At 45.1% G+C, this 24771-nt stretch overlaps 1 protein-coding gene across 1 annotated transcript in view; it reads left to right on the top strand.

Moving 5' to 3' along the window:
• cspg4 (chondroitin sulfate proteoglycan 4) overlaps window positions 1-24771 on the top strand; it is a 55918-nt gene that overhangs the window by 12927 nt on the left and 18220 nt on the right. Inside the window, exons 3-7 of the mRNA XM_085972007.1 lie at window positions 162-3719; window positions 18524-18985; window positions 19415-19591; window positions 23816-24014; window positions 24446-24577. Of these exons, the coding sequence (XP_085828133.1) occupies window positions 162-3719; window positions 18524-18985; window positions 19415-19591; window positions 23816-24014; window positions 24446-24577 (4528 nt within the window). The remainder of the gene's footprint in view (window positions 1-161; window positions 3720-18523; window positions 18986-19414; window positions 19592-23815; window positions 24015-24445; window positions 24578-24771) is intronic.

Below are 24771 nucleotides of genomic sequence, written 5' to 3'. Positions count from 1 at the left end.
CTGCCCGCTCTCCTCGGCTTCAGTCCACTGTACACTTTATTAGTGGTGTAGAACTAATGCAACCCCTGCAGAACAGAGCAACCGCAGCTCTACCAATCTTGCTGTTTCTAGCCTCTGTGATTCCCATTAAAAGTAATTTTTAATGTGTTTTTATCTTTCAGGTGAAATTAGAACTTGGATCTGGAGAAGTTGTATTGCATTCTCAGACCGGCCTGAAGCTTAACAACCTTGTTTGGCATGATGTTTTTCTTGTGCACGAGAACAAGACTCTAACTTTGACTGTAGATGAACTCTTCACAACTTCTGTGGAGGTGCCTGGCCATCTTAATAAACTGAATGTCGACAATGGCCTGTATGTAGGTGGACCTGGGGTGGCGAAGATCCCTTACTTATCAAGGGCAACCTCTCATTTTAGAGGCTGTATTTCCAAGGCTGAGTTCAATGATTATGACATCTTATCCTCACTTGCACCACATCCTGGGTATAAAACTGTTTACAAGGTAGAGGATGGATGTAGTAATGTAATTGTAGCAGGAGACGATTATCCTACCAACTTTCGAGGACCAAAATCCTATATCTCCTTTCCTAGCTGGAATGCAAGAGAAGAAAGAACATTCGAGTGCTTTCTGAAGACGGTGATTGTGCAAGCCCCTTTGCTTTACCATGCAGGATGGCAGACAGATTTTATTGCCTTAGAAATTGCAGATGGTCATCTCCGTGTTTTAATTGACAATGGAAGTGGAATTGTTGTACTAGACAATACTCGTTTTGTTAGTGACGGAAAATGGCACAGTGTTAAACTGTTATTTGATATGAATCATGTACAAGTTACAGTTGATGATGAATTATCTCAAAATCAACTAATTGACAATAAGAAGCCATATCTGGGTCTCCAAGGGCATCTGTTCATCGGTGGAATAGACAACAAAACCTCATCTGAATTAATTAAACGTGGACTCTCCTATGTGTTGGTGGAAAGAACAGTGTCTGGCTCCTTCGTTGGCTGTATTCAAAATATACGGGTGAACTTAGAGAAGAAAAGCTTGGCAGATGCACTAGTCAGCAGGGACATTGATACTCGATGTGAAGATGAAGAGGGTGAGGAGATGGAGGAAGGTGAGAAGGAACTGGAAGATGAGGTTTCAGCAACACCATTTCCAAGTTATCAGGAGGTTCGAACTACCAATCCACCATGTTTGCTCAGTAAGAACCTGTCTAAAGTCTTCAGTAATTTTACTACACTTTTAGATCTGACACCATTGGTTGTAAAAGAAACAGGAAGTTCCACTTTGGAGCTCACTCACGTTCATCCCACTATTGATCTGAGCAGAATTGGAGTGAGACATTCCCAAGTAGTTTTCAAGGTAACTCAGGATGGAAGACATGGTCACCTGGAACTGAATATTCCAGGTGCAAAAAGTAGAAAAGCATTTACCCTGTTAGATGTGATCAATCATCATATAACATACCATCACGATGGATCTGAAGGGTCACTTGACCAGTTAACATTTGAAGTATCTGTTCATAGTAAACAAGAGATCCCTAACTGTTTAAAACAGGGTCAACAGTATATTTTTAGTATAAAGATCACCCCAATCAATGACCCACCAAAACTAACCTTCCCAAATGGGAATCTTATGATGATTCTTAAAAATACTTGGAAAACCCTTGGTCCAGATGTCATTCGTACTGTTGATGTTGACAATGTGTGTGCTGAGTTAAAAATTACAGTGGTTAATAAAGACGATCCAGGTTATGTTGAAGATGTGAGAAACCCTGGCCAGAGAGTTGGAGAATTTTCATGTCAAGATCTAAAAGCGGGAAATATTCGCTATGTCCACAGTGGGGCCAAAGTCTCCCAATTAGTTCTTCAGGTCAGTGATGGAGAAAGAATAAGCGATGCAACTCCTTTGAGAATAGTGGCCTTGCAACCAGAGGTGCAAGTGGGAAACAACACTGGTTTAATTCTTCCACAAGGAGGTGTCCGTCTAATCACCATCAGCAATCTATCGGTGGAAACCAATGCAGTCAAGCAGAAGGTGGATATTTTGTATAACATTACACAGCCATTACACTATGGTGAGGTGCAGAAACTTGACACCAACGGGGAATGGAAAGCAGTGAAGCTGTTCCATCAGCACAATATAGAACAGGGCCACCTTCGATATTTCAGCACTGATCCGGAGTTTCGCAAACAAGAAATAACGGAGAAACTTAAGTTTGCATTGATAGTTGGACAGAAAATCCTTGAAAACAATATATTTTTAATAAAAATAAAGAGTGCCAAAATAACACTACTGAGAATATCTCCAAATGAGTTAAATAATGTTAGAAGAGGAAAGATTACACAAAATGAACTAGAAGCTGCAATAGAAGGGCATTCAGTCCCTGCTGATCTGTTCAGGTACGTTATTCTAAAGTCTCCTGATAAAGGAAAGCTGCTGGTGCTGAACGAGGAGCTAAAAGTAGGTTCCACCTTCACTCAGGAGGATTTGCAGCAAGTAGGTCTCACTTATGTAGCAACAGTTAGAAATGCTGAAGAAACCCAAGACAGCTTCCAGTTTCAAGTTTTTGTTGGAGATCAACACTCCCCAATGTATACTTATCCAATATTGATTGGCATTGATCCAGAGGTACCAATTTTGATGAGTAAGCCATTGGTTGTGGTAGAAGGGGGCACACAGACCATCACCAAGGATCAGCTTTTCACCATAGGTCAGAGCACCACTGCTTTTGTGTACAATGTCACCCAGGGTCCTCAGCATGGGAAACTGATCACACAGACAGACAGTGAGCAACCTGTTACAATCTTTACCAATAACGACATTCTCCAAGAGCGGTTGATGTATAAGCATGATGACTCTGAAACTTTACAAGACAAGATTGGTTTTGTTGTTGTGGAACAGTCTAAAGACAATGAACCTGAGTCAGACGTGGTTCATGGCACTTTGAGTATTTCGATAAGACCAACAAATGACCAGCCACCAGTTCGAGTGGTGGACAGGACCTTTAATGTGACGTTAAATGGACAACACTTGCTAACCACAGCTGAACTTCGTTTTCACGATGCGGATTCGGATTTTGATGATTCCCAATTGATTTATACTAAGTGGGGGCTCTCCAATGGTGATATCGTCTCTGCAGACGACACTGCCCACGAGCTCTCTCGTTTCAGTCAGGAAGACCTGGAGAAGAAGCGTGTGTTGTTTAAACATCATGGCGCTCATCGAGGAACGTTCCAGCTACAGGTGTCCGATGGCGTACATCAAAGCACGACTGTCTTGGAAGTGCATGCATTAGATCCATACCTGAGAATAGTCAATAATTCCATGTTCTTAGTTCAGCAAGGACAAGAGTCAACTATCCATGGCTACCTCCTTGGCGTGGAGTCCAATATAGACATTTGGAGTGAAGAGGAAATAGTATACCAAGTAACAGTCCCACCTAGTCATGGAGAAATTCTAGTAAATGGTGAGCAGGATTTTTCTTTCACACAGAAAGATCTAAACAATGGCCAAGTGGTCTACCGCCATGACAATAGCAGGCATTCAAGAGACTCTTTTAACTTTGTGGTTGAAGTGAAAGCGATCAAGGCAAAGGGAACTTTTCCCATTTTGATATTTATGGAAAGTCATCAGTACCCACCGATCGTGGTCCACAATAAACAGCTCTCTGTAGACCAAGGAGAAGCAAAGACAATTTGGAAAGAGCAACTCCTCGTAAGTCTAGTTAAGCTGTTTTAAAAAAAATTCCTCCAATTTTCTCCCCTCTTCTGAATGGACGCTAGGTTAAGGTTAAAGTGAGATTCCCTAAAATGGTGTTTTGCCCCTTTTGAGTAGGACGCTACCATTTATTTAAAAGAAAGAAAGACTTGCATTTCTATGGCGCCTTTCACGACCACCGGACGTCCCAAAGTGCTTTACAGCCAATGAAGTACTTTTTGAAGTGTAGTCACTGTTGTAATGTAGGAAACACGGCAGCCAATTTGCACACAGCAAGCTCCCACAAACAGCAATGTGATAACTAGTTAATCTGTGTCAGTGATGTTGGTTGAGGGATAAATATTGGCCACAGGACACCGGGGAGAACTCCCCTGCTCTTCTTCAAAATAGTACTATGGGGTCTTTTACATCCACCTGAGAGGGCAGACGGGGCCTCGGTTTAACATCTCAGCCTAAAGATGGCACCTCTGACAATGCAGCACTCCTTCAGTACTGCACTGGGAGTGCCAACCTAGATTTCTGCATTCAAGTCCTGGAGTGGGACCTGAACCCACAACCTTCTGACTCAGAGGCGAGGGTGCTACCCACCGAGCGACTGGCTGACACACAAAAGCAATATACCTGTATGCAATTAAAATGACAGCCGCTCTGCAACCCAAGCCCTTGAGCCGAGCTCGCTCAGTTTGTTGCTGGTGCCTCTGCACTGAGAGGTAGCACATTGCTAATGAAATAAATTGTATGAGGATTAGTCACTTCTGCAACAAAATGCAATGTTCCAATAGTTCTACTTGAAGAGATCACTTGTGCACAAAGATGTGTCTGTTGTGAGTAGTTGAGTTCCTGGGCTCCTCCTCCTCCTGAAGGCTGCTGCAATCCATCCTGAAAGAAATTTGCTAATTAACAGCAGAGAAACTCTGAATTATTTGCTTGGATTTTTTTTTAATTGAATAGCTGCCACCACATGGATCTAATTAGCTACATCTGTTTTAGATCAATGGTTAGTTTGAGAACAGTTTATTACTAGAACTCCCAACCTATAGTTATTTTAAAAGTCTATTAGAAAGTGCATCTAGTTTAGATGACAGGAAGCCCTTAGGGTGTTAATAAATTAAACAGCATTAGTCACGAGAGAGAAATTGGCCATCTCTTACCAGACAGACCCCTGCAGTTGGGAGGTGTTTCTATATTATTTACTCATCGTTACATCACTGAGTTTAAGTAGCAATGTGCAGCTAGAATTTATTTCTTAATCACAGAAATATAATATTGGACTTGGTCTAAGTAAATGGTTTTTACCGCTTCAGTTAGTTTGATTGCTCATGACTTGTTCGACTATTATAGCCAATATTTTTCTTGCAAACATTGACTTAACTAATCACTGCAAGCGTCAGCTTGGCTCAGGCGGTAGGAGTTCGAGCCCCACTATACATGTAATCTGCACTGACAATTCAGTGCAGTACTGAGGGAGTGCTGCATTGAGGTGCCGTCTTTTAGTTGAGCTATTACACCCAGGCCGTTTGTTTGCCTGTTCAGCTGGATGTAAAAGATCCCATGGTACTATTCGAAGAAGAGGTGGGGAGTTTTCCCAGTCTTAACCAGCATTCCTCCCGAGGCCCAAAACCGATTAATTGGTCATTCATTAATTTCCTGTTTGCGGGATTTTGCTGTGCACAAATTGGCTGCCACATTTACCTACATAACAGTGACTACACTTCAAACGTAATTTGTTAGTCGGTAAAGTGCTTTGGGATGTCCCGATGGTGTGATAAGACATTGTTCTTTTGTTCTTATACCATTTCAGAGTCACAATTTGTGAGCTGAAATCTCAAATAATGTCCACTTTGGAGAATGATGGAATGTTGTGAAGCTGCTGGTGGTTTAAGGGTTAATACATTTTCCTCGACTTCTGGACTCTGATCAACAAATAGATTAATTAAAATTCTCCGCTCCTGTTCCTTACTTGCTACTCCACTTCATGTTTAACTTCTCCCTTCTAGCAGTTTCTGTGTCCCTGTCAATCAAATAAATAATTAACTAACGCTCCCATTCATATTCTTGTCACTTCATCTTTAAATTTCATCGGCGATAATTAATTATACTCCAATCTGTTGGTCCAGTCTAATTAATTAACAAACTAAATTGAATCCTCTGTATTCCTTGCTTCTCCAATTAAAATCAATAAATAATGAATTGTTTGCAATCTTCCTTGGTCATTGACTGATTGACTAATACATCCTCACTCTGTCAGCTTCACAAATAGACACTTGAGACACTTTAGCTGCTCCTTATTTTGCTAATATTTCCCCCTTTCTCCTGAACACAGTAATTATTGCTGGGGTACGCTTTTTCAGACATGATCCAAGCAATGTTCCCTTTAATTCTTTTTGGGCCGCACGGCCCCTTTGCCGTACTGCGCGGCTGATTCAAAATTCCGCCCATGCCCGGTTTTTCCATTTCAAAGCCGGTGAGCCGGCTGCGCGGGAGCTCCAGAGCGCTGCGCGGCCGTGTGACTGCGCAGCTTAAAGGGAACATTGCATCCAAGTATCCATTCTTTATGTGTCCACCTCGACAATGAGTGTCAGCAACCATTCAGTCATGGGAGGCATCACGCCAAGACCAATCCCATCCTCACCTAACAGGTGTCATGATAGTGATCAGGATGGGGAAACCTGGCTTCTTGTCCCCTCCTTATTTCGAGCGGCACTGAGTACAATTTCTGCCCCAGCTGACCAGGCATTGAACCGAGACCCTTTGATCCATATGGCTTAGCTATAGTCTGCTATTACCAACTCATAGAGTCATAGAGTTATACAGCACGGATAGAGGCCCTTCGGCCCATCGTGTCCGCGCCGGCCATCATGCCCTGTCTAATCTAATCCCATATTCCAGCATTTGGTCCGTAGCCTTGTATGCTATGGCATTTCAAGTGCTCATCCAAATGCGTCTTGAATGTTGTGAGGGTTCCAGCCTCCACAACCCTTCCGGGCAGTGAGTTCCAGACTCCACCCACCCTCTGGGTGAAAAAGTTCTTTCTCAAATCCCCTCTAAACCTCCCGCCCTTTACCTTGAATCTGTGCCCCCTAGTTATTGACCCTTCTACTAAGGGAAAAAGCTCCTTAATATCCATCCTATCTATGCCCCTCATAATTTTGTACACCTCAATCATGTCCCCCCTCAGCCTCCTCTGTTCCAAGGAAAACAAACCCAATCTGCCCAGTCTCTCTTCATAGCTGAAGCGTTCCAGCCCTGGTAGCATCCTGGTGAATCTCCTCTGCACTCTCTCCAAAGCTATCACATCCTTCCTGTAGTGTGGCGACCAGAACTGCACACAGTATTCCAGCTGTGGCCTTACCAGTGTTTTATACAGCTCCATCATAACCTCCTTGCTCTTATATTCTATGCCTCGGCTAATGAAGGCAAGTATCCCATATGCCTTTTTTACCACCTTATCCACCTGTTCCGCCGCCTTCAGGGATCTGTGTACTTGTACACCCAGATCCCTCTGACCTTCCGTCTTGCCTAGGGTCTTACCATTCATTGTGTATTCCCTTGCCTTGTTAGTCCCCCCAAAGTGCATCACCTCACACTTTTCCGGGTTAAATTCCATTTGCCACTGTTCTGCCCATCTGACCAACCCATTGATATCGTCCTGCAGACTGAGGCTACCCTCCTCGCTATTTACCACCCTACCAATTTTTGTATCATCCGCGAACTTACTGATCATACCTTTTACATTCATATCCAAGTCATTAATATAGACCACAAACAGCAAGGGACCCAGCACCGATCCCTGTGGTACCCCACTGGCCACAGGCTTCCAGTCACAAAAACAACCTTCGACCATCACCCTCTGCCTTCTGCCACTAAGCCAGTTTTGTATCCAACGTGCCAAGGCACCCTGGATTCCATGGGCTCTTACCTTCTTGACCAGTCTCCTGTGTGGGACTTTATCGAAGGCCTTACTGAAATCCATGTATGCCACATCCACTGTGTTACCCTCATCCACACACCTAGTCACCCCCTCAAAAAATTCAATCAAATTAGTCAGACATGATCTTCCCTTGACAAAGCCATGTTGACTATCCCTGATTAATCCTTGCCTCTCCAAGTGGAGACTGATTTTGTCCCTCAGAATTTTTTCCAATAATTTTCCCACCACTGATGTTAGGCTCACTGGCCTGTAGTTCCCCGGTTTTTCCCTACTCCCCTTCTTGAATAATGGAACTACATTAGCGGTTCTCCAGTCCTCTGGCACATCCCCTGTGGCCAGAGAGGTTCTGAATATGTGTGTTAGAGCCCCCGCAATCTCTTCCTTTGCCTCACACAGCAGCCTGGGATACATTTCGTCCGGGCCTGGGGATTTATCCATTTTTAGGCCTGCTAAAACCGCCAATACCTCCTCCCTCTCGATGTTAATGTGTTCGAGCATATCACAGTCCCCCCGCCCTATTTCTATGTCTACATCGTCCCTCTCCATAGTGAAAACAGATGCAAAAAATTCATCCTTATCCGACCTGTACCCTCCTATTAGACCCTGCAATAAATAAATATTCAGATGAATCAATGTCATTCCTGGTAACTTATTCCACAACTCTATTACCCTTTGGGTAAATAGTTCCCCCTGATTTCCCTTCTTACTCCTACTTCCTCATTTTTAATTTGTGTTCCCTGGGATTTGAGCCCTTTACCACAGGGAACAATTACTCGGATCAATTTATCAATTCCCTTCATAATCTTCAATTTCGTGACCTTGAAGGTTTCCCTTTCCCAAAGAAAATAAACTCAACTTCCATAATCTTCCCACCTAAATAAAGTGAAATAATCTAAAACATTCTGAGGAACTGTAGTCTCTCCCGGTAACAAGATTAAAAACCAGCACCTCCCTTGATTCTAGCCTTATCCAGTTAATTTTTGGGCCATTTCTATATCCTTTTATTCTCGTTAATTGTTTTTTTTATGATGTGCCACATATTTGAGGTTATTAATCCTGCTTCTTTTAATTTAATAAGTTATTGATCAATTGATTATAAAATTCTAACAGGACTAGACAGACTAGATGCAGGAAGGATGTTCCCAATGGCCGGGGAGTCCAGAACCAGGGGTCACAGTCTAAGGATAAGGGGTAAGCCATTTAGGACAGAGATGAGGAGGAATTTCTTCACCCAGAGAGTGGTGAACCTGTGGAATTCTCTACCATAGAAGACAGTTGAGGCCAATTCATTAAATATATTCAAGAAGGAGTTAGATATATTTCTTAAGGCTAAGGGGATCAAGGGATATGGGGAGAAAGCAGGGACAGGGTACTGAATTTGGATGATCAGCCATGACCGCATTGAATGGCGGAGCAGGCTCGAGGGGCCGAGTGGTCTACTCCTGCTCCTATCTTCTATGTTTCTATTAATCAGTCAAGCACTGGGCTTAGAGCCAGAAAGCACCGGGCTTTAATCCCACAGGGTTCCTTTAGCCTCTCATCCTTCTGAGGTAGGTGAGTCTCAGGGTGTAGTGGTAGATAACACAGTGCTTGCAGAGTGTCACAAATGCTCTACAGATACTTGTTGGCAGTACGAATGGAGATCAACACTGCCTCACACCACCATCTGGTGGTGATGTGACAGGTTTTGCTCTCTCTCACACTGCAAATGTGCTTGTTTACTTCTGAAATTCTTTCATAGGAATGTGATTCTGTCTCGGGGATAATCGGTACCACTTGCATACTTCCAACCTTGGCCAATCCCCACCACTGTGAAAATGTCCCCATTATTTTTGCTTGTAGATTTGGACTTGACCTTATCCTTTATGTTCATTCCATACTAATGAGGTGAAACAGTTGCACATCTTTCCTCTTGCTCACTGCAGAATCTGGAATTACTTTCATGGTTTTATTGCCTTTCATTTAAATCTTGCAGGCGATTGCCCGTGAGAATGCAATATCTAACATCCAGCTTCGTTGTTACATGTCAGCTGTTCAAAGAAGCTTTCATAATCCATAATTAGGGTCCTTGGGTTTAAACCCAGCTGGATAAGTTTGAAAAGGGAAATGTGATACTTGGAAAAATTCTCTAAGTATTTGCTTATTCTTATTTAACTCCTGCATACTATCTTTTATTTATCTTTAACATAAAGTGCTCATTCTACTGAGAGTGCGAAGTATTCCCTGTTGTGTCGTTTCTCGTCTAATTTCTCAGGACTGAAAATGTGTTGTTTCTTCCTTTTTAAAACTTTTTCTTTAAGTTTTTTTTCTTTAATAATTAGTCTGTGCAAGGTTGTGGTACAGCCACACCTGGAGTACTGAGTACAATCCAAATAACAACAATACCAACCTGCAATGATGTAACGCCTTTAATGTATAAAAGCATCCCAACACACTTCACAGAGGCGTAATTAGAAAAACAATGGATGACAAAGCAAAGAAGACGCTATTAGGAGGGATGACCAGTTGCTTGGTGGCAACGTTCCCGCTAAGCTGCGCCGCCCCTCTGGAGGTCCCACGCCGGCCGGTCGCCGGCTTTTCAATGCAAGATTTCACACGTGCCATAAATTTTGAACGGGCTGCACAGCGCGTTAAAGGAACAGCGCACCCAAAAAAAAATGAGGGGGAACATTGCCTGGTGGGTTTTAAGGAGTGTCCTGAAGGAGGAGAGAGAGGCGGAGGACTGAAATGAGGAGGAATTTCTTCACCCAGAGAGTGGTGAACCTGTGGAATTCTCTGCCACAGAGGGCAGTGGAGGCCAGTTCATTAAATATATTCAAGAAAGAGTTGGATATGTTTCTTGAGGCTGAAGGGATCAAGGGATATGGGGAGAAGGCAGGGACAGGGTACTGAATTTGGATGATCAGCCATGATCTCATTGAATGGCGGAGCAGGCTCGAGGGAACGAATGGCCTACTCCTGCTCCTATCTACTATGTTTAGGGAGGGAGTTCCAGAGTGTAGGGGGTCATACTGGGGGAACGGCCGGGATGGGAGAGAGTAACGGTTTTGCTGGGATCAAGGCTATCAAAGGCATTAGAATGGCAAAGGAAAATTTTGAATTGAGCATGGCAGGAGAAGTGAAGTATTAAAAGTCTTTTAGTTACATTAAAAGAAAAACGAAGGATAGAGTGGAGTGGGATCGGGTGAGGACATGTCCACTGATGCCACACAGGCTGCAGAAGTGCTAAAGAAGGCTTTTTACCTCCGTTTTTATTAAGAAGGAGACAAGTAACTTATTTGATGTAGAAAGGGGACTAGAGGGTGTTGCAGAGGTGAGTTCACAGAAATCACAGAAACCTCACAGTACAGATAGAGGCCATTTCGGCCCATCGAGCCTGCACCGACACATGTCCCACCCGATCCCCGTAACCCCTACACCAACACATATCCCACCCTATCCCCACGTATTTAATCCCCCTAACACTAAGGGTCAATTTTTATCATGGCCAATCAACCTAACCCCGCACATCTTTGGACTGTGGGAGGAAACCGGAGCACCCGGAGAAAACCCACGCAAACACGGGGAGAATGTGCAAACTCCACACAGACAGGCACCCGAGGCCGGATTTGAACCCGGGTCCCTGGCGCTGTGAGGCAACAGTGCTAACCACTATGCCACCGTGCTGCCATTACTGCCAGCATGGATGCTGAACAGCTGTGCAAACTTAAGGTGAATAAATCTTGGGCTGGATAAGACACATCCGAGAATCCTTAAGGAGCAAAGGCAGGAAATTGCAGGAACTCTGGCACAAATCTTCCAGAAATCACTGACTACTGGAGAGGTGCCTGGGGATTGGGGAAATGCAGATGTTACTCCTATTTTTTTTTAAAAACGCGTAACAAAAGCGACCCAGGAAACTACAGACCAGTGGGTTTGACGTCCATTGTAGGCAAGTTATGGAAACTCTTATTAAGGATAAGATCATAGAGCATCTGAATATAAATAAAATCATAAAAGATAGTCAGTGTGGGTTCATGAAGGGGAGGTCTTGTCAATAAAATCTACTGGTTTTCTTTGAGAGTGTGACAAAGCAGCTTGCTAGGGTAAGGTAGTGGATGCTGTATATTGGGATTTCAGTGAGATACAGTTCCTCTGGAAAAGCTGGTAATAAAAATAAAGTGGAAACCAGTGAAAATATTTTACAATGGATATGTAATTTGTTGCCTGATAGAACCCAGAGGGCGGTGGAACAGGGATTGTCATCAGCCTGGGAGAATGTTACCAGTGGGGTCCCACAGGGGTCTGTTATGGGATCTCTTTTGTTTAACGTCTTCATAAATGATCTGGAGCTCAGAGTCACAAGCACAAAGGCTAAATCTGTAGTTGATGCACAGAATTTACAGCATAGAAACAGGCCATTCCGCCCAACTGGACTATGCCAGTGTTTGTGCTCCACGCGAGCCTCCTCCCACCTTATTTCATCTCACCCTATCAGCATATCCTTCTATTCCTTTCTCCCCCATGTACATACAGTATCTAGCTTCCCCTTAACTGCATCTATGCTATTTGCCTCAACTACTCCACATGGTAGCAAGTTCCACATTCTCGCCACTCTGGGCAAATTCTCCTGAATTCTTTTATGGCCCCTAGTTGTGGACTCCCCAAAAGTGGAAACATCTTCTCTATGTCTACTCGATCAAACCCTTTCATAATTTTAAAGACCTCTATTGGGTCACCGCACAGCCTTCTCTGTTCCAGAGGAAAGAGAGCCAACCTATTCAGTCTTTCCTGATAGTTAGGACCTCTGGTATCATACTTGTAAATCTTTATTGCCCCTTCTCCAGTGCCTCTGTAGATACAAAGCCAATGCAAGTGGTGGACTGCAAAGCTGAACAGGATAAGCTACAGGTAGATTTGAATATACTTGGGAATTGGACAGATTGGTGGCAGATGAAATTCAATGTAGAGAAATTCAAAGTGCTTCACATGGGGACAAAAAAATCCAGGAAGTGACTATTACTGAAATGGAAGGATAATGAAAGAGATCTGGGAGTCCAGATTGATAATAAATTGAAGCTATTGCAACAATGCTCGGTGACAGTGAGTAAAACAAACCAGATGCTGGGATGTATTAAAAGATCTGTATTAAGCTGTAACAGTGAGGTAAACCTGCCGCTTTATCAATCATTAGTGTGACCGCACTTAGAATAAGGTGCACAGATTTGGTCACTGCAGTACAAAAAGGATATTGCAGCTATTGAAAAGGTACATGAGAGAGCAACTAGAATGATTGAGGGGATGGAAGGATTGAATTATGAGCAATTATGTAGGCTGGGCATGCTCTCACTGGAGAAGAGAAGGTTGCGAGGTGATATGATTGCTGTTTTTAAAATTCTAAAAGGATTAGATAATGTAGATTATGATGAGTTGTTTCACCTTGTCTAGAACAGTAGAAAATAAGGACACTTGAAACAGGGTAAATTCTAAACTAATCTGCAGAAACAATATTTCAGTGAGCGAGTGGTCAACCTATGGAACAAGCTCCCTAAAGACATAGAAACATAGGAGATAGGAGCAGGAGTAGGCCATTTGGCCCCTCGAGCCTGCTCCGCCATTCAATGCGATCATGGCTGATCATCTAAATTCAGTACCCTGTCCCTGCTTTCTCCCCATACCCCTTGATCCCTTTAGCCTTAAGAAATATATCCAACTCCTTCTTGAATATATTTAATGAATTGGCCTCCACTGCCTTCTGTGGTAGAGAATTCCACATGTTCACCACTCTCTGGGTGAAAAAAATCCTCATTTCTGTCCTAAATGGCCTACCCCTTATCCTTAGACTGTGACCCCTGGTTCTGGAATGGTGGAAACAGACTACTGATTCATTTAAATGCAAATTAGATAGATTTCTTTCAGAAAATAATATTTTGGGATCCAGTATCTGAGTAATTTAAGACATGACATGTGGTGAGTATAGCATGTTCGGGAGGAACAGGTGACTTTGAACCTAAGGTTCCCAAAGCTCTCCTCCACTGGTGTTACCTTACCTTGTGTCTGAGTCTGTTGTAGACCAATGGATAGAAAGAAAGACTTGCATTTACATAGTACCTTTCATGACCACTGGATGTCCCAAAGAGCTTTACAGCCAATGAAATACTTTTTTGAAGTGGAGTCACTGTTATAACGTAGGAAACGCGGCAGCCAATTTGCGCACAGCAAGCTCCCACAAACAGCAATGTGATAATGACCAGATAATCTGTTTTAGTGATTTTGACTGAGGGATAAATATTGGCCCCAGGACACCAGGGAGAACTCCCCTGCTCTTCTTCGAAATAGTGCCCTGGTATCTTTTACGTCCACCTGAGGGAGCAGACGGGGCCTCGGTTTAACGTCTCATCCGAAAGAGACTTGATTGCTATGATTAGTCAACAACTCCATTATCGTTGTATTGTGCAACTACCAGGATGGGAGAAGGCGAACTAGATGGACCGGGGTCTTTTATCGTCTAGTGAATTAATTCCTATGTTCCTATTTACACAGCTAAAAATATCTGAGCTATGAGGTCAGGTTGAAGGGCCTGGGATTGTTTACTCCGGGGAAGAAAAGGCTCAGGAGAGATATTATTCAAGCATCAAAGATTCTTAAAGGAGTTGATAAATTGAATCCCAATAATCTGAGATGGTCACAGACTCTAGAACTGGGGACATGGGCTGAAGCTTAAAAGAGGGAAGATGCAGAGAGAGATTAGACTCAACTACTTTGCACAGAGAGTAGTGAACGTGTGGAATGGTCTCTCCAGGGAGGTGATGGAGGCGGACAGTGTGGAATATTTTAAGAGAAAACTTGGTAGATATTTGAAGGAGTGGGCGATGGAGACTCTGGGACCGAATGGATGGATGGAGGAGTCTTTTCTGCTCCTGAACTTTCCTATTTTTTAATGTAAGAAATCACATGAATGAGATCCTGATGTGTGACTTTAGCATTTGAACATTTTAATAGAACTATATGAAATTCTGCTGTCTGCTATTTTAACAGTGGTGTTAGCTGGGGCTGCAGCCCCTGTTAAAACAGCACGCAGAAGACATTTCCTGAGGAATGTGTGGTTGGCCAGAGGCCATTAGGTGCTTGGGAGGAACAGGTGAGTTTGGACCTATGGTTCCCATTAGGTGAGTTTTATATTGCGCTAAGGCTGTGCTGATGATACTGACTCCTGGTGTACATTTCCCATGCAGCCAGTTGTAACCCAGGATTAAACTTGCTATGATTCGCTAAGGATCCACAAAGGCCAGTCTTCCTGGCTACTGGTCTTAATGAATCTTAGCACGTAGGCAAGTGTGAACTCATCTACTTTGGACCTAAAAAGGATCGATCAGAGCACTTTCTAAGTGGTTCAAAGCTAGAAGGAATGGAGGTCCAAAGAGACTTGGGGGTCCAGATACATAGATCATTAAAATATCATGAACAGGTACAGAAAATAATCAAAAAGGCTAATGGAATGCTGGCCTGTATATCTAGAGGACTAGAATACAAGGGGGTAAAGGTTATGCTACAGCTATACAAAGACCTGGTTAGACCACACCTGGAGCACTGGGAGCAGTTCTGGGCATCACACCTTACACTGGCCTTGGAGGGAGTGCAGTGTAGGTTTACCAGAATGATACCCGCACTTCAAGGGTTAAATTACCAGGAGAGATTACACAAATTAGGGTTGTAATCCCTGGAATTTAGAAGGTTAAGGGGTAATTTGATCGAAGTTTTTCAGGATATTAAGGGGAACAGATAGGGTCGATAGAGAAACTATTTCCGCTGGTTGGGGATTCTAGGACTGGGGGCAGAGTCTAAAAATTAGAGCCAGGCCTTTCAGGAGTGAAGTTAGGAAACACTTCTACACACAACAGGGTGGTAGAAGTTTGGAACTCGCTTCCGCAAACGGCACTTGATGCGAGATCAATTGTTAATTTAAAATCTGAGATTGATAGCTTTTTGTTAACCAATGTTATTAAGGGATATGGGGCAAAGGCGGGTATATGGACTTAGGTCACAGATCAGCCATGATCTCATTGAATGGCGGAACAGGTTCGCGGGGCTGAATGGCCTCCTCCTGTTCCTATGTTCTTATGTTTAAGCGCCTTGGGACATTTTTACTACGTTAAAGGCGCTATATAAACACAAGTGTGTTGATGTTGTTTACATTCAGGATACAACTGGCTGAAGAAGCTAACATGGCCACTAGCTTTGGGTCTGAATTATGTGCTTTACATAGGCTCCCCATGATCTATAAAGGTCTAATTGTAAATTTTTTAAATGTTGATTGGATCACAACATTCCATTTCAAAACACACTGAAAATTCCTATGGAAAAAACCCCATTGTGTAAGTGTCTTTATTGACCTGCTGTCCCATTATGCCTGCAGATGGTGCTGTTAATGCCCATTCTCCATTTTAGATCTGTCACGGTGACGTTCAGTGGGACGGCAGGTTTTGGTATTGCAGCTTCAGACTGTGGCCAGCTGGTGGCTCTGTAACTCCCTGTTACTTCCAGCAGCCTGATAGGCTACAGGCAGCTCACCCCACCCCGTCATAACCTCCTGAAACTGAGCAGAGAAGTATCAGCCAAAGCAAAGTAGCTTTCACACCCCCCCCTCAAAGATGTCTACACCCCCACCAGATTCTCAGGAGGAAACTGTAATTTCTCCCCCCAGCAATGTAGTTGTTTAAAATTTCTCCCCCCTCTTGTTGATCCTCCTTCCACTGTCTGACTGCCCCTCTTGCACCCTCAGTGCCAGTGGAACATTGCCACCACTTAGATCGATTCTGCACCAGTGAGGGACTCCCCCTCCCCACCGCACCCCAAGTTGCAGTTATACTGTGGCCTGATTGGGAGGGGAAGGAATGGCCCTCGACTCCCCCACACTGAGAATATTTTCAGGGCATGCACGGGGAGGAAAGTGTCTGCAGCACAAACCCCATCATTCAGAGAAATCTCCAGGTCTAATTATTATGCATTAGTTGATTGTCAATTTAAACAGTTCAAAAGTGGTATTTCCCCAGTGCAAGTCTGTTGCAGAAACTATTACTGGATGGATCTTGGGGAATGTCTTCATCATTATCAGTACCTTTAATAAGAACATAAGAAATAGGAGCAGGAGTCAGCCATTCGGCCCCTCGAGCCTGCTCCGCCATTCAATAAGATCATGGCTGATCATCGACCTCATCTCCACTTTCCTGCCTGATCTCCATATCCCTTGATTCCCCTAGAGTCCAAAAATCTATCGATCTCAGCCTTGAATATACTCAATGACTCAGCATTCACAGCCCTCTGGGGCAGAGAATTGCAAAGATTCACAACCCTCTGAGTGAAGAAATTCCTCCTCATCTCGGTCTTAAATGGCCTACCTCTTATCCTGAGACTGTGACCCCTGGTTCTAGACACTCCATCCAGGGGAAACAACCTCTCAGCATCTACCCTGTCAATCCCCTTCAGAATCTTATATGTTTCAATGAGATCACCTCTCATTCTTCTAAACTCCAGAGAGTATCGGCCCAATCTACACAATCTCTCATCATAGGACAGCCCCCTCATCCCAGGAATCAATCTAGTGAACCTTCGTTGCACCGCCTCCAAGGCAAGTATATCCTTCCTTAGATAAGGAGACCAAAACTGTGCCCAGTACTCCAGGAGTGGTCTCGCCAAGGCCCTGTACAATTGGAGCAAGACTTCCTGGGGGAAAAATTCAGTTGCTTTGCGCCTCCCATTAGCGTCCTAAGAGGGTGCTAACGGGGTACAAAGCAACTAGCACCCGGGCGTGGCGCCGCCAACGCCTCCTGCGAAATTCAGCAAGAGGTTAGCGGCGGCGGTAACCGTTAGCGCTCTGCGGCACTGCGTTGCTGGTGATGACGTCATCGCCGTGCACAGTGCCCCGCTCACGCCCCAGCCGCGATCTCCAGTAGCGCCCCCTGACTTACCGCCAGACACTATGTCCGACGGGGTCGGGGGGGCCTACCTGCGGCTGGGGCGGGGCTATTTAAAAGCGAGGTGCCAGGCGGCCATTTTTGTTGCTGGCCGCCTGCAAGCACCTGCCCCCGTTGCCGTCCCAGGCCTCCTGACCACCCCCCTACCTCCCCCCCCCCGTCGCGGAGTGCCGGCTGCGCTCCATGAGCCTGGCACTTCTCTCGAGTGCCGGGCTGTTTTGCCAGCACTCCGATCCCCGGTGGCCCAGCTGGGCCCCGGGTCGCGCTGCGCAAGGCCCCTCCCCTTTAAGAAGGGGAGGAAGGCCTGCAATACTACGGCACGTAGCGCCGTGATATTCCCTCGCAGCGCCCCAAGAGGGAGGTGGGGCACTTCCAGTAGCACCCCACTTCCCTCTTGGGGCGCTACCGATGAATTTTGGCTGCGGGGTTGCTCATGTTTTCGAGGCGCTAAAAGTAGCGCCCCGGTGAAGTTAGCACCCCAAAGAGGTCACGACTCAATTTTTCCCCCCTTACTCTTATACTCCAACCCCCTTGCAATAAAGGCCAACATGCCATTTGCCTTCCTTATTGCTTGCTGTATCTGCATGCTAACTTTCTGTGTTTCTTGCACGAGGACACCCAAATCTCTCTGAACACCAACATTTGAAAGTTTCTCACCATTTAAAAAATATTCTGTTTTTCTATATACCCTGTGAGACTGTTTATTGAATTGATGCAAGAATGTATTATCTTGGAAAGAATTGCGAGACCAGGTACAGTACTCGCAAAGCTCCACAGCATCATGTTCTTCTGCCTCGGTGTCTAAAGTCATGCGGGTCTGTGATTGGTTAAGTTGGTTGGCTGTTGTTAACAGAATTACCAAACTATCATTTGTGTTTTAAGTGAATGTATTTTGTTTTTTGTGCTTTCTTGGACAGGTCTCTCATGATGATAGTGTTCCATCAGATTTGATCTACTCTGTGAAAGCTGCTCCTGTCCATGGGCATTTGGTCATGGCCACTGATAGCCGGCCAGTTAACCAACAGGAACCACTCAAGTCATTTTCCCAGGATGATATAAACAGAGGCAGAGTTCAGTACGTTAATTCCAGATTCAGCCCTCAGGGAGATGCATTCATCCTAGATGTCTCCAATGGATTTAAGACGGTGGATGGACTAACAGTACTGGTAGAGCTCATTCCTGATGTAATTCTCTTGGTGACCCGGAATATCTCGGTGAGAGAAGGTGATACACAGGCTCTCACTGGAGATATCCTAAACATTTCCAATTATCTTACCTCTTTGAATTTTGAATTCTACATTACCAAACCCCCTAAACATGGCAGAATTGGACACCAAAGACTTCCTGAAGACAGTCTTTCTTCTTTTACTATGAAAGAGGTAGGTTGGCTGGACACCAGACGGGACCTGCTTATAGCAATGCATTCTTCCAATCGTGAACGAGGATTCAAATGCACATTCCGTGTATGTCCTCAAAATGTTGTCCTGGCAAATTTCACAGGTGGCTGATTTGTTTTAGGGGTGCTTAAAACTGATCCAGATGATTCTGGTCTTCTTTGTCTTGAGGAACTAGGTAATATTCTGATAATCTCCTCCAGGTATGGTGCATCTCTGAACCCTGCTCATTATAGGCAGTGGGCTGGTCAGTAATGACCAAAGTGTCAATGATACGCGCAAAATGCCCATTGATGGGCAGCAACTGGGTTTGCGACGTGTATGGTGCTCTATTGATTTAAACAGTTTGCCCAGTATTTGCTCTGCTCTTCCTGAGATCTTACTTCCTAATGTTCTTCTTCTGCCCATTTTTAGGTCAAAGATGAAGCAGTGTTTTACTCTCATGACAACAGCGAAACGTTGATGGACAGCTTCACTGTAATTGTCAACGCTTCAGAGATTGGCAGACAGAGTGAGCCAATGACAGTGACTGTCACTGTCATCCCCGTTAATGATGAGGCTCCTGTTGTCACCATTAATACTGAACTGAAGGTAACAATGTTGTTTATACTAGCACCGCACTCCCGCAGTGAGGTTACTGGTTAATAAGAATTGAACCCTTAACTAGCTGAGTGTCCAAACAAGGTCACTGGAAGGAATGGAGCTCTCTGCTGACATCCCCAAACTCCCCATGTTTAGGAGGGAGAGACATGATTTTCAGCTCTGCTGTCAGATACAAGCTTTGGGGTATTTGGCACTGTCACAAGCTCCTTTTACGTATTAGTGGAGGAATGGTGTAGCATTAAAAGATATCAAAATAATTTCTAACTTTGACCAATTCAAAAACTTTTCTTTCGTGTTGATAAAATCTATCTGAATGAACATTGATATATATTTTTCCTCAGATCTATCCCAGTTCAGAACCTTTTGCAAATTCTGCATTCATTGTGAGGGATGTGAGTCCAGGAAATGAAACACTAAACTTTTTGCACCTGCTCTATGCCAATGTTGCCGGGAATACCTACCAGGTGGCGGTGTTTCCGAGAATGGGCACCAGGTGGTGGTGTTTCCGGGAATGGCCACCGTGTGGCGGTGTTTCCAGGAATGGCCACCAGGTGGCGGTGTTTCTGGGAATGGGCACCGTGTGGTGCTGTTTTCAGGAGTGGGCACCGTGTGGCAGTGTTGCCGGGAATGGGCACCGTGTGGCGGTGTTGCCGGGAATGGGCACCGTGTGGCGGTGTTGCCGGGAATGGGCACCATGTGGCAGTGTTTCCAGGAATGGGCACCAGGTGGCGGTGTTTTCAGGAATGGGCACCGTGTGGCAGTGTTGCCGGGAATGGGCACCGTGTGGCGGTGTTGCCGGGAATGGGCACCAGGTGGTGGTGTTTCCAGGAATGGGCACCGTGTGGTGGTGTTGCTGGGAATAGGCACTGTGTGGCGGTGTTGCTGGGAATGGGCACCGTGTGGTGGTGTTGCCGGGAATGGGCACTGTGTGGCGGTGTTGCTGGGAATGGGCACCGTGTGGTGGTGTTGCCGGGAATGGGCACCGTGTGGCGGTGTTGCCGGGAATGGGCACCAGGTGGCGGTGTTGCCGGGAATGGGCACCAGGTGGCGGTGTTGCCGGGAATGGGCACCGTGTGACGGTGTTGCCAGGAATGGGCACCGTTTGGCGGTGTTGCTGGGAATGGGCACCGTGTGGCGGTGTTGCTGGGAATGGGCACTGTGTGGCGGTGTTGCCGGGAATGGGCACCGTGTGGCGGTGTTGCCGGGAATGGGCACCGTTTGGCGGTGTTGCCGGGAATGGGCACCGTGTGGCGGTGTTGCTGGGAATGGGCACCGTGTGGCGGTGTTGCTGGGAATGGGCACCAGGTGGTGGTGTTGCCGGGAATGGGCACCGTGTGGCGGTGTTGCTGGGAATGGGCACCAGGTGGTGGTGTTGCCGGGAATGGGCACCGTGTGGCGGTGTTGCTGGGAATGGCACCGTGTTGAGCTACAATTTCAGTCGTTCAGTGCCAGGTCACTGATTTTTTTAACCGATTTTAGTTGCTCCACCATTGACAGCTGTGGCTTCAGCTGCCGAGACCCTACGCCTTGGAATTCCCTCCCTACACCTCTCCGCCTCTCCCTCCTCCTGTTAAGACACTCCTTAAAACCGACCTCTTTGGCCAAGCTTTTGGTCACCTGTCCTAATATCTCCTTATGTGGCTCGGTGTCAAATGTTTGTTTGATAATCGCTCCTGTGAAGCACCTTGGGACGATTTACCATGTTAAAGTTGTTGTTGAGTCTGCTTTGCTTTGCCAGATTTTCATGCTTCTTTTTCTACCTCCCTATCCTCCACTTCTCTGTATTCACTCTCTCTCTAAGTCGTTTGTGTCTTTTATTTCTTTGATTTCTCTCATTTCGCCTCCTTTTGTCTGCTGCGATTATCGCTTCTGCCATTTAACCATCTCCTGCTCTCCACCTAAGCACTTCCCAGGTCACTCTCCTGTGTGTGTGGTCATTGTGCGGGTTTCTCCTTCGCCCTTTCCCTGTTCAGCTCCTTTTTAAATGCAGTTTGTCTGTAACATCTCCCAGCTCTGACCAAGGGTCCGTGTCTGGAATGTCGACTTCGGTTCCCTCCACGGATTCGGCCGGACCTGCTGACGGTTTCCAGCAGATTTTTGTTTCGGAGACTTTGTTAATTCTTGGTCGGGAGGTAATTAAAATAAGAATCGATATATATCAGATGTGGAGATTGCGAGTGACTGTAGTGACATTGCAACATTGTGTGTTCAACTGTAACATGATCTCTACCAAATAGGAGAAAATATATCATGAATATAAAGTGATCACTGATGATATGAGTGATATAATCTATCAGTCCGCAAAGAATGAGGGTGGTGCTTTATCATAGGTCATGCAGTGATGAGAAAGAGAATTATGAGTATAACTGATAGGTGTAAATCTATTAAGAAACCACGCTTCAAAGCATATTGCTGGAATGATAAATCACAGATACTAGAGCTCGTGTTAGCTGGAGACACGTTCTGTGTATATTGTGTACTCTTAAACTAATTTTCCTTTGAGGATGCATTCTACTATACTCTTACTTAGTCTGCTGTTTGCTAATACTCCCTTCAGAGGCTCCTCTCCATTAATACCAAGTAGGGCATGCTGTTAGTTAATACTCCTCTGGGACATGCTGCCCATTAATACTCCTCTGGGACATGCTGCCCATTAATACTCCTCTGGGACGTGCTGCCCATTAATACTCCTCTGGGACATGCTGCCCATTAATACTCCTCTGGGACATGCTGCCCATTAATACTCCTCTGAGACATGCTGCCCATTAATACTCCTCTGGGACACGCTGCCCATTAATACTCCTCTGGGACACGCTGTCCATTAATACTCCTCTGGGACATGCTGCCCATTAATAATCCTATCACACATACTGTTAGTTAATACTCCAAAGAGGTATACTTTCTGTAAAGCCCCTATGGGACATACTCAGTTAATGTTCCAATGTGGGATCTTGTCAATTAATACGCCTATAGTGTAGTCTATCCATTAATATTTCCATGGCTCATACTGTCTGTTAATACTCCAACAGGGCATGCGATCCATCAATACTCCTCTGGCCCATGCTGTCTGTTAATGATCTAACCCAGTGTGTGCTCAACTAATATTCATTCTGGACTGGACATTATTCTTGCTAACTGGAAACTTTCTCCACAAGTAATCAGAGTCCTCGGTAATACTGGTCGGTATGCTGTCTGATAATAGTCCTACATTAGTACTCATAGTCTTCTAGTATGTTAATCAATAAGCAATATGTTAGTATTCACTATAGTTTGAGACATCCAAGAGTTGAGCTGCTCTGGGCTCTTGTTGATTGAGTATCCCCTCAACACAGTTTGCTACAGATTGATTATCTCATTGACTCTGATCAATCATGTTCCCCATTCAAGCAACCAGCTCCTTTCTCAAAACCCTTATTTTCTTTCTAGTTAGAAATCTTCTTGTGGCTGAAGCTCTACTCTCCATTTTAAAGTGCTGGGAATTAACTGAAATACGGGGGGCGAGGGGCTTCTATCTGACACGGCCTAGAGAGGCTGAAGGATATATCCCAGCAGAGGGTGGGGTGGTTTAAGGACCGGAGGGAGAGCCAGTTTGCTGAACCCGATCATTATGGGAGAATCACTGTAGCAGGACAGTCCTCGGCATGGTAAAGCTTTACAAGCACCAAGCAAGTGTTGTAATACTGGTATATATTGCACAGCATTTGATTATCATTACGGGTACCAATAACAACAACAACTTGCATTCATATAGCGCCTTTAACGTAGTAAAACATCCCAAGGCACCTCACAGGAGCGACTATCAGACAAAATTTAACACTGAGCCACACAAGGAGATATTGGGACAGGCGACCAAACGCTTGGTCAAAGAGGTCGGTTTTAAGGACTGTCTTAAAGGAGAAGTGGAGGGAGGGAATTCCAGAGCTTGGGGCCCAGGCAGCTGAAGGCACGGCCGCCAATGGTGGAGCGATTAAAATCAGGGATGCTCAAGAGGCCAGAATTGGAGGCGCACAGAGATCACAGGGGGTTGTGGGGCTGGAGGAGGTTACAGAGATAGGGAGGGGCGAGGTCACGGAGGGGTTTGAACACATGGATGAGAATTTAAAATTCGAAGCATTGGTGGACCGTTAAATATTGATAATGAGTAGGATATTGAGGCCCTGCCCCTTTATGTATTTATAATAGCAGAGAAATATTTTCTTGCATTATTCCTAGATGTGGGAAGACAGCGATGCTGAGATTTCACAGGATTTACTGAACAGCGAGGACCCAGATTCCCCTGCTGAAGAATTGGTTTATTCCATCAGGCCTCCATCCAATGGCCATGTGGCTCTGAAATCCGCGCTGGACGACAGCATTCTGAAGTTTACCCAGGCGCAGATCAACGATGGGCAAATCACCTTCGTGCATCACGGTGAGTCGAGAATCATAATTAGTTATCGAGCCGATTAGTTGCCCGCCCTGGTTATTCAGCAGCCAGCACTGACCTAATCCGATGGTAGAAGCCCGAAATCACAAGCCCAGTCAACACTATCAGTCAGTGGCAGTGAACAGGACAGTCTCCTTCGGTCCTCCATTTCTCCCAGCAGCTACAGGCTTCCAGAACACAGGGCTGCTGTGAGCTAATCACTTCTCCTATAGTCCGCTCACTCTTGGTGTTGCCCTCCAGTATGGGGCTTGGCCCTTCACCTGGGTAAATAAAATATCATTAATAAAATAGAAAATGCTGAATGGAAACTATTCTACAACAAATGGTTGATAGTTTTTGTAACCAGTCAGTAGAAGTCCGATAGGAAACCTCGTGTGTAAATATTAAGCGTGTTACAATCTGCTTTTACTCTCCAGGACCATTGTCTGGAGGATTCAGATTCAAGGTGTCTGATGGAGCGAATCGTGCATCTGCCCAGCTATTTACAGTCAGCGCTAGACGCTTGAACATCCTGATTGAAACAGAGGAGCCGCTCGTTATTTATCCGGGTAAGGACATGGGTTGCAGCAAATAGTGTGGGGTATCTCAGACTACAGGCACTGAGAGCATTCCTAGCTTCCTCACTGTCACCCTAGCTGAGGTCAGCCAGTTCAGAAGCAAGCAGGGAAGGAAACTGGGATCTCCCTGTTCTGTGTGGCTCACCCGGCACTGGGAAAGCGTGACCCACTCTGCCATCAGGAAA

This window comes from Somniosus microcephalus, chromosome 32 (genome assembly GCF_052327205.1).
Source record: "Somniosus microcephalus isolate GS21.2 chromosome 32, FLI_Smic_1.0, whole genome shotgun sequence".
In the NCBI taxonomy this organism is placed as follows: Eukaryota; Metazoa; Chordata; class Chondrichthyes; order Squaliformes; family Somniosidae; genus Somniosus; species Somniosus microcephalus.
The sequence above is the reverse complement of the archived record's forward strand: the minus strand, read 5'-3'. Positions and strand labels throughout refer to the sequence as shown.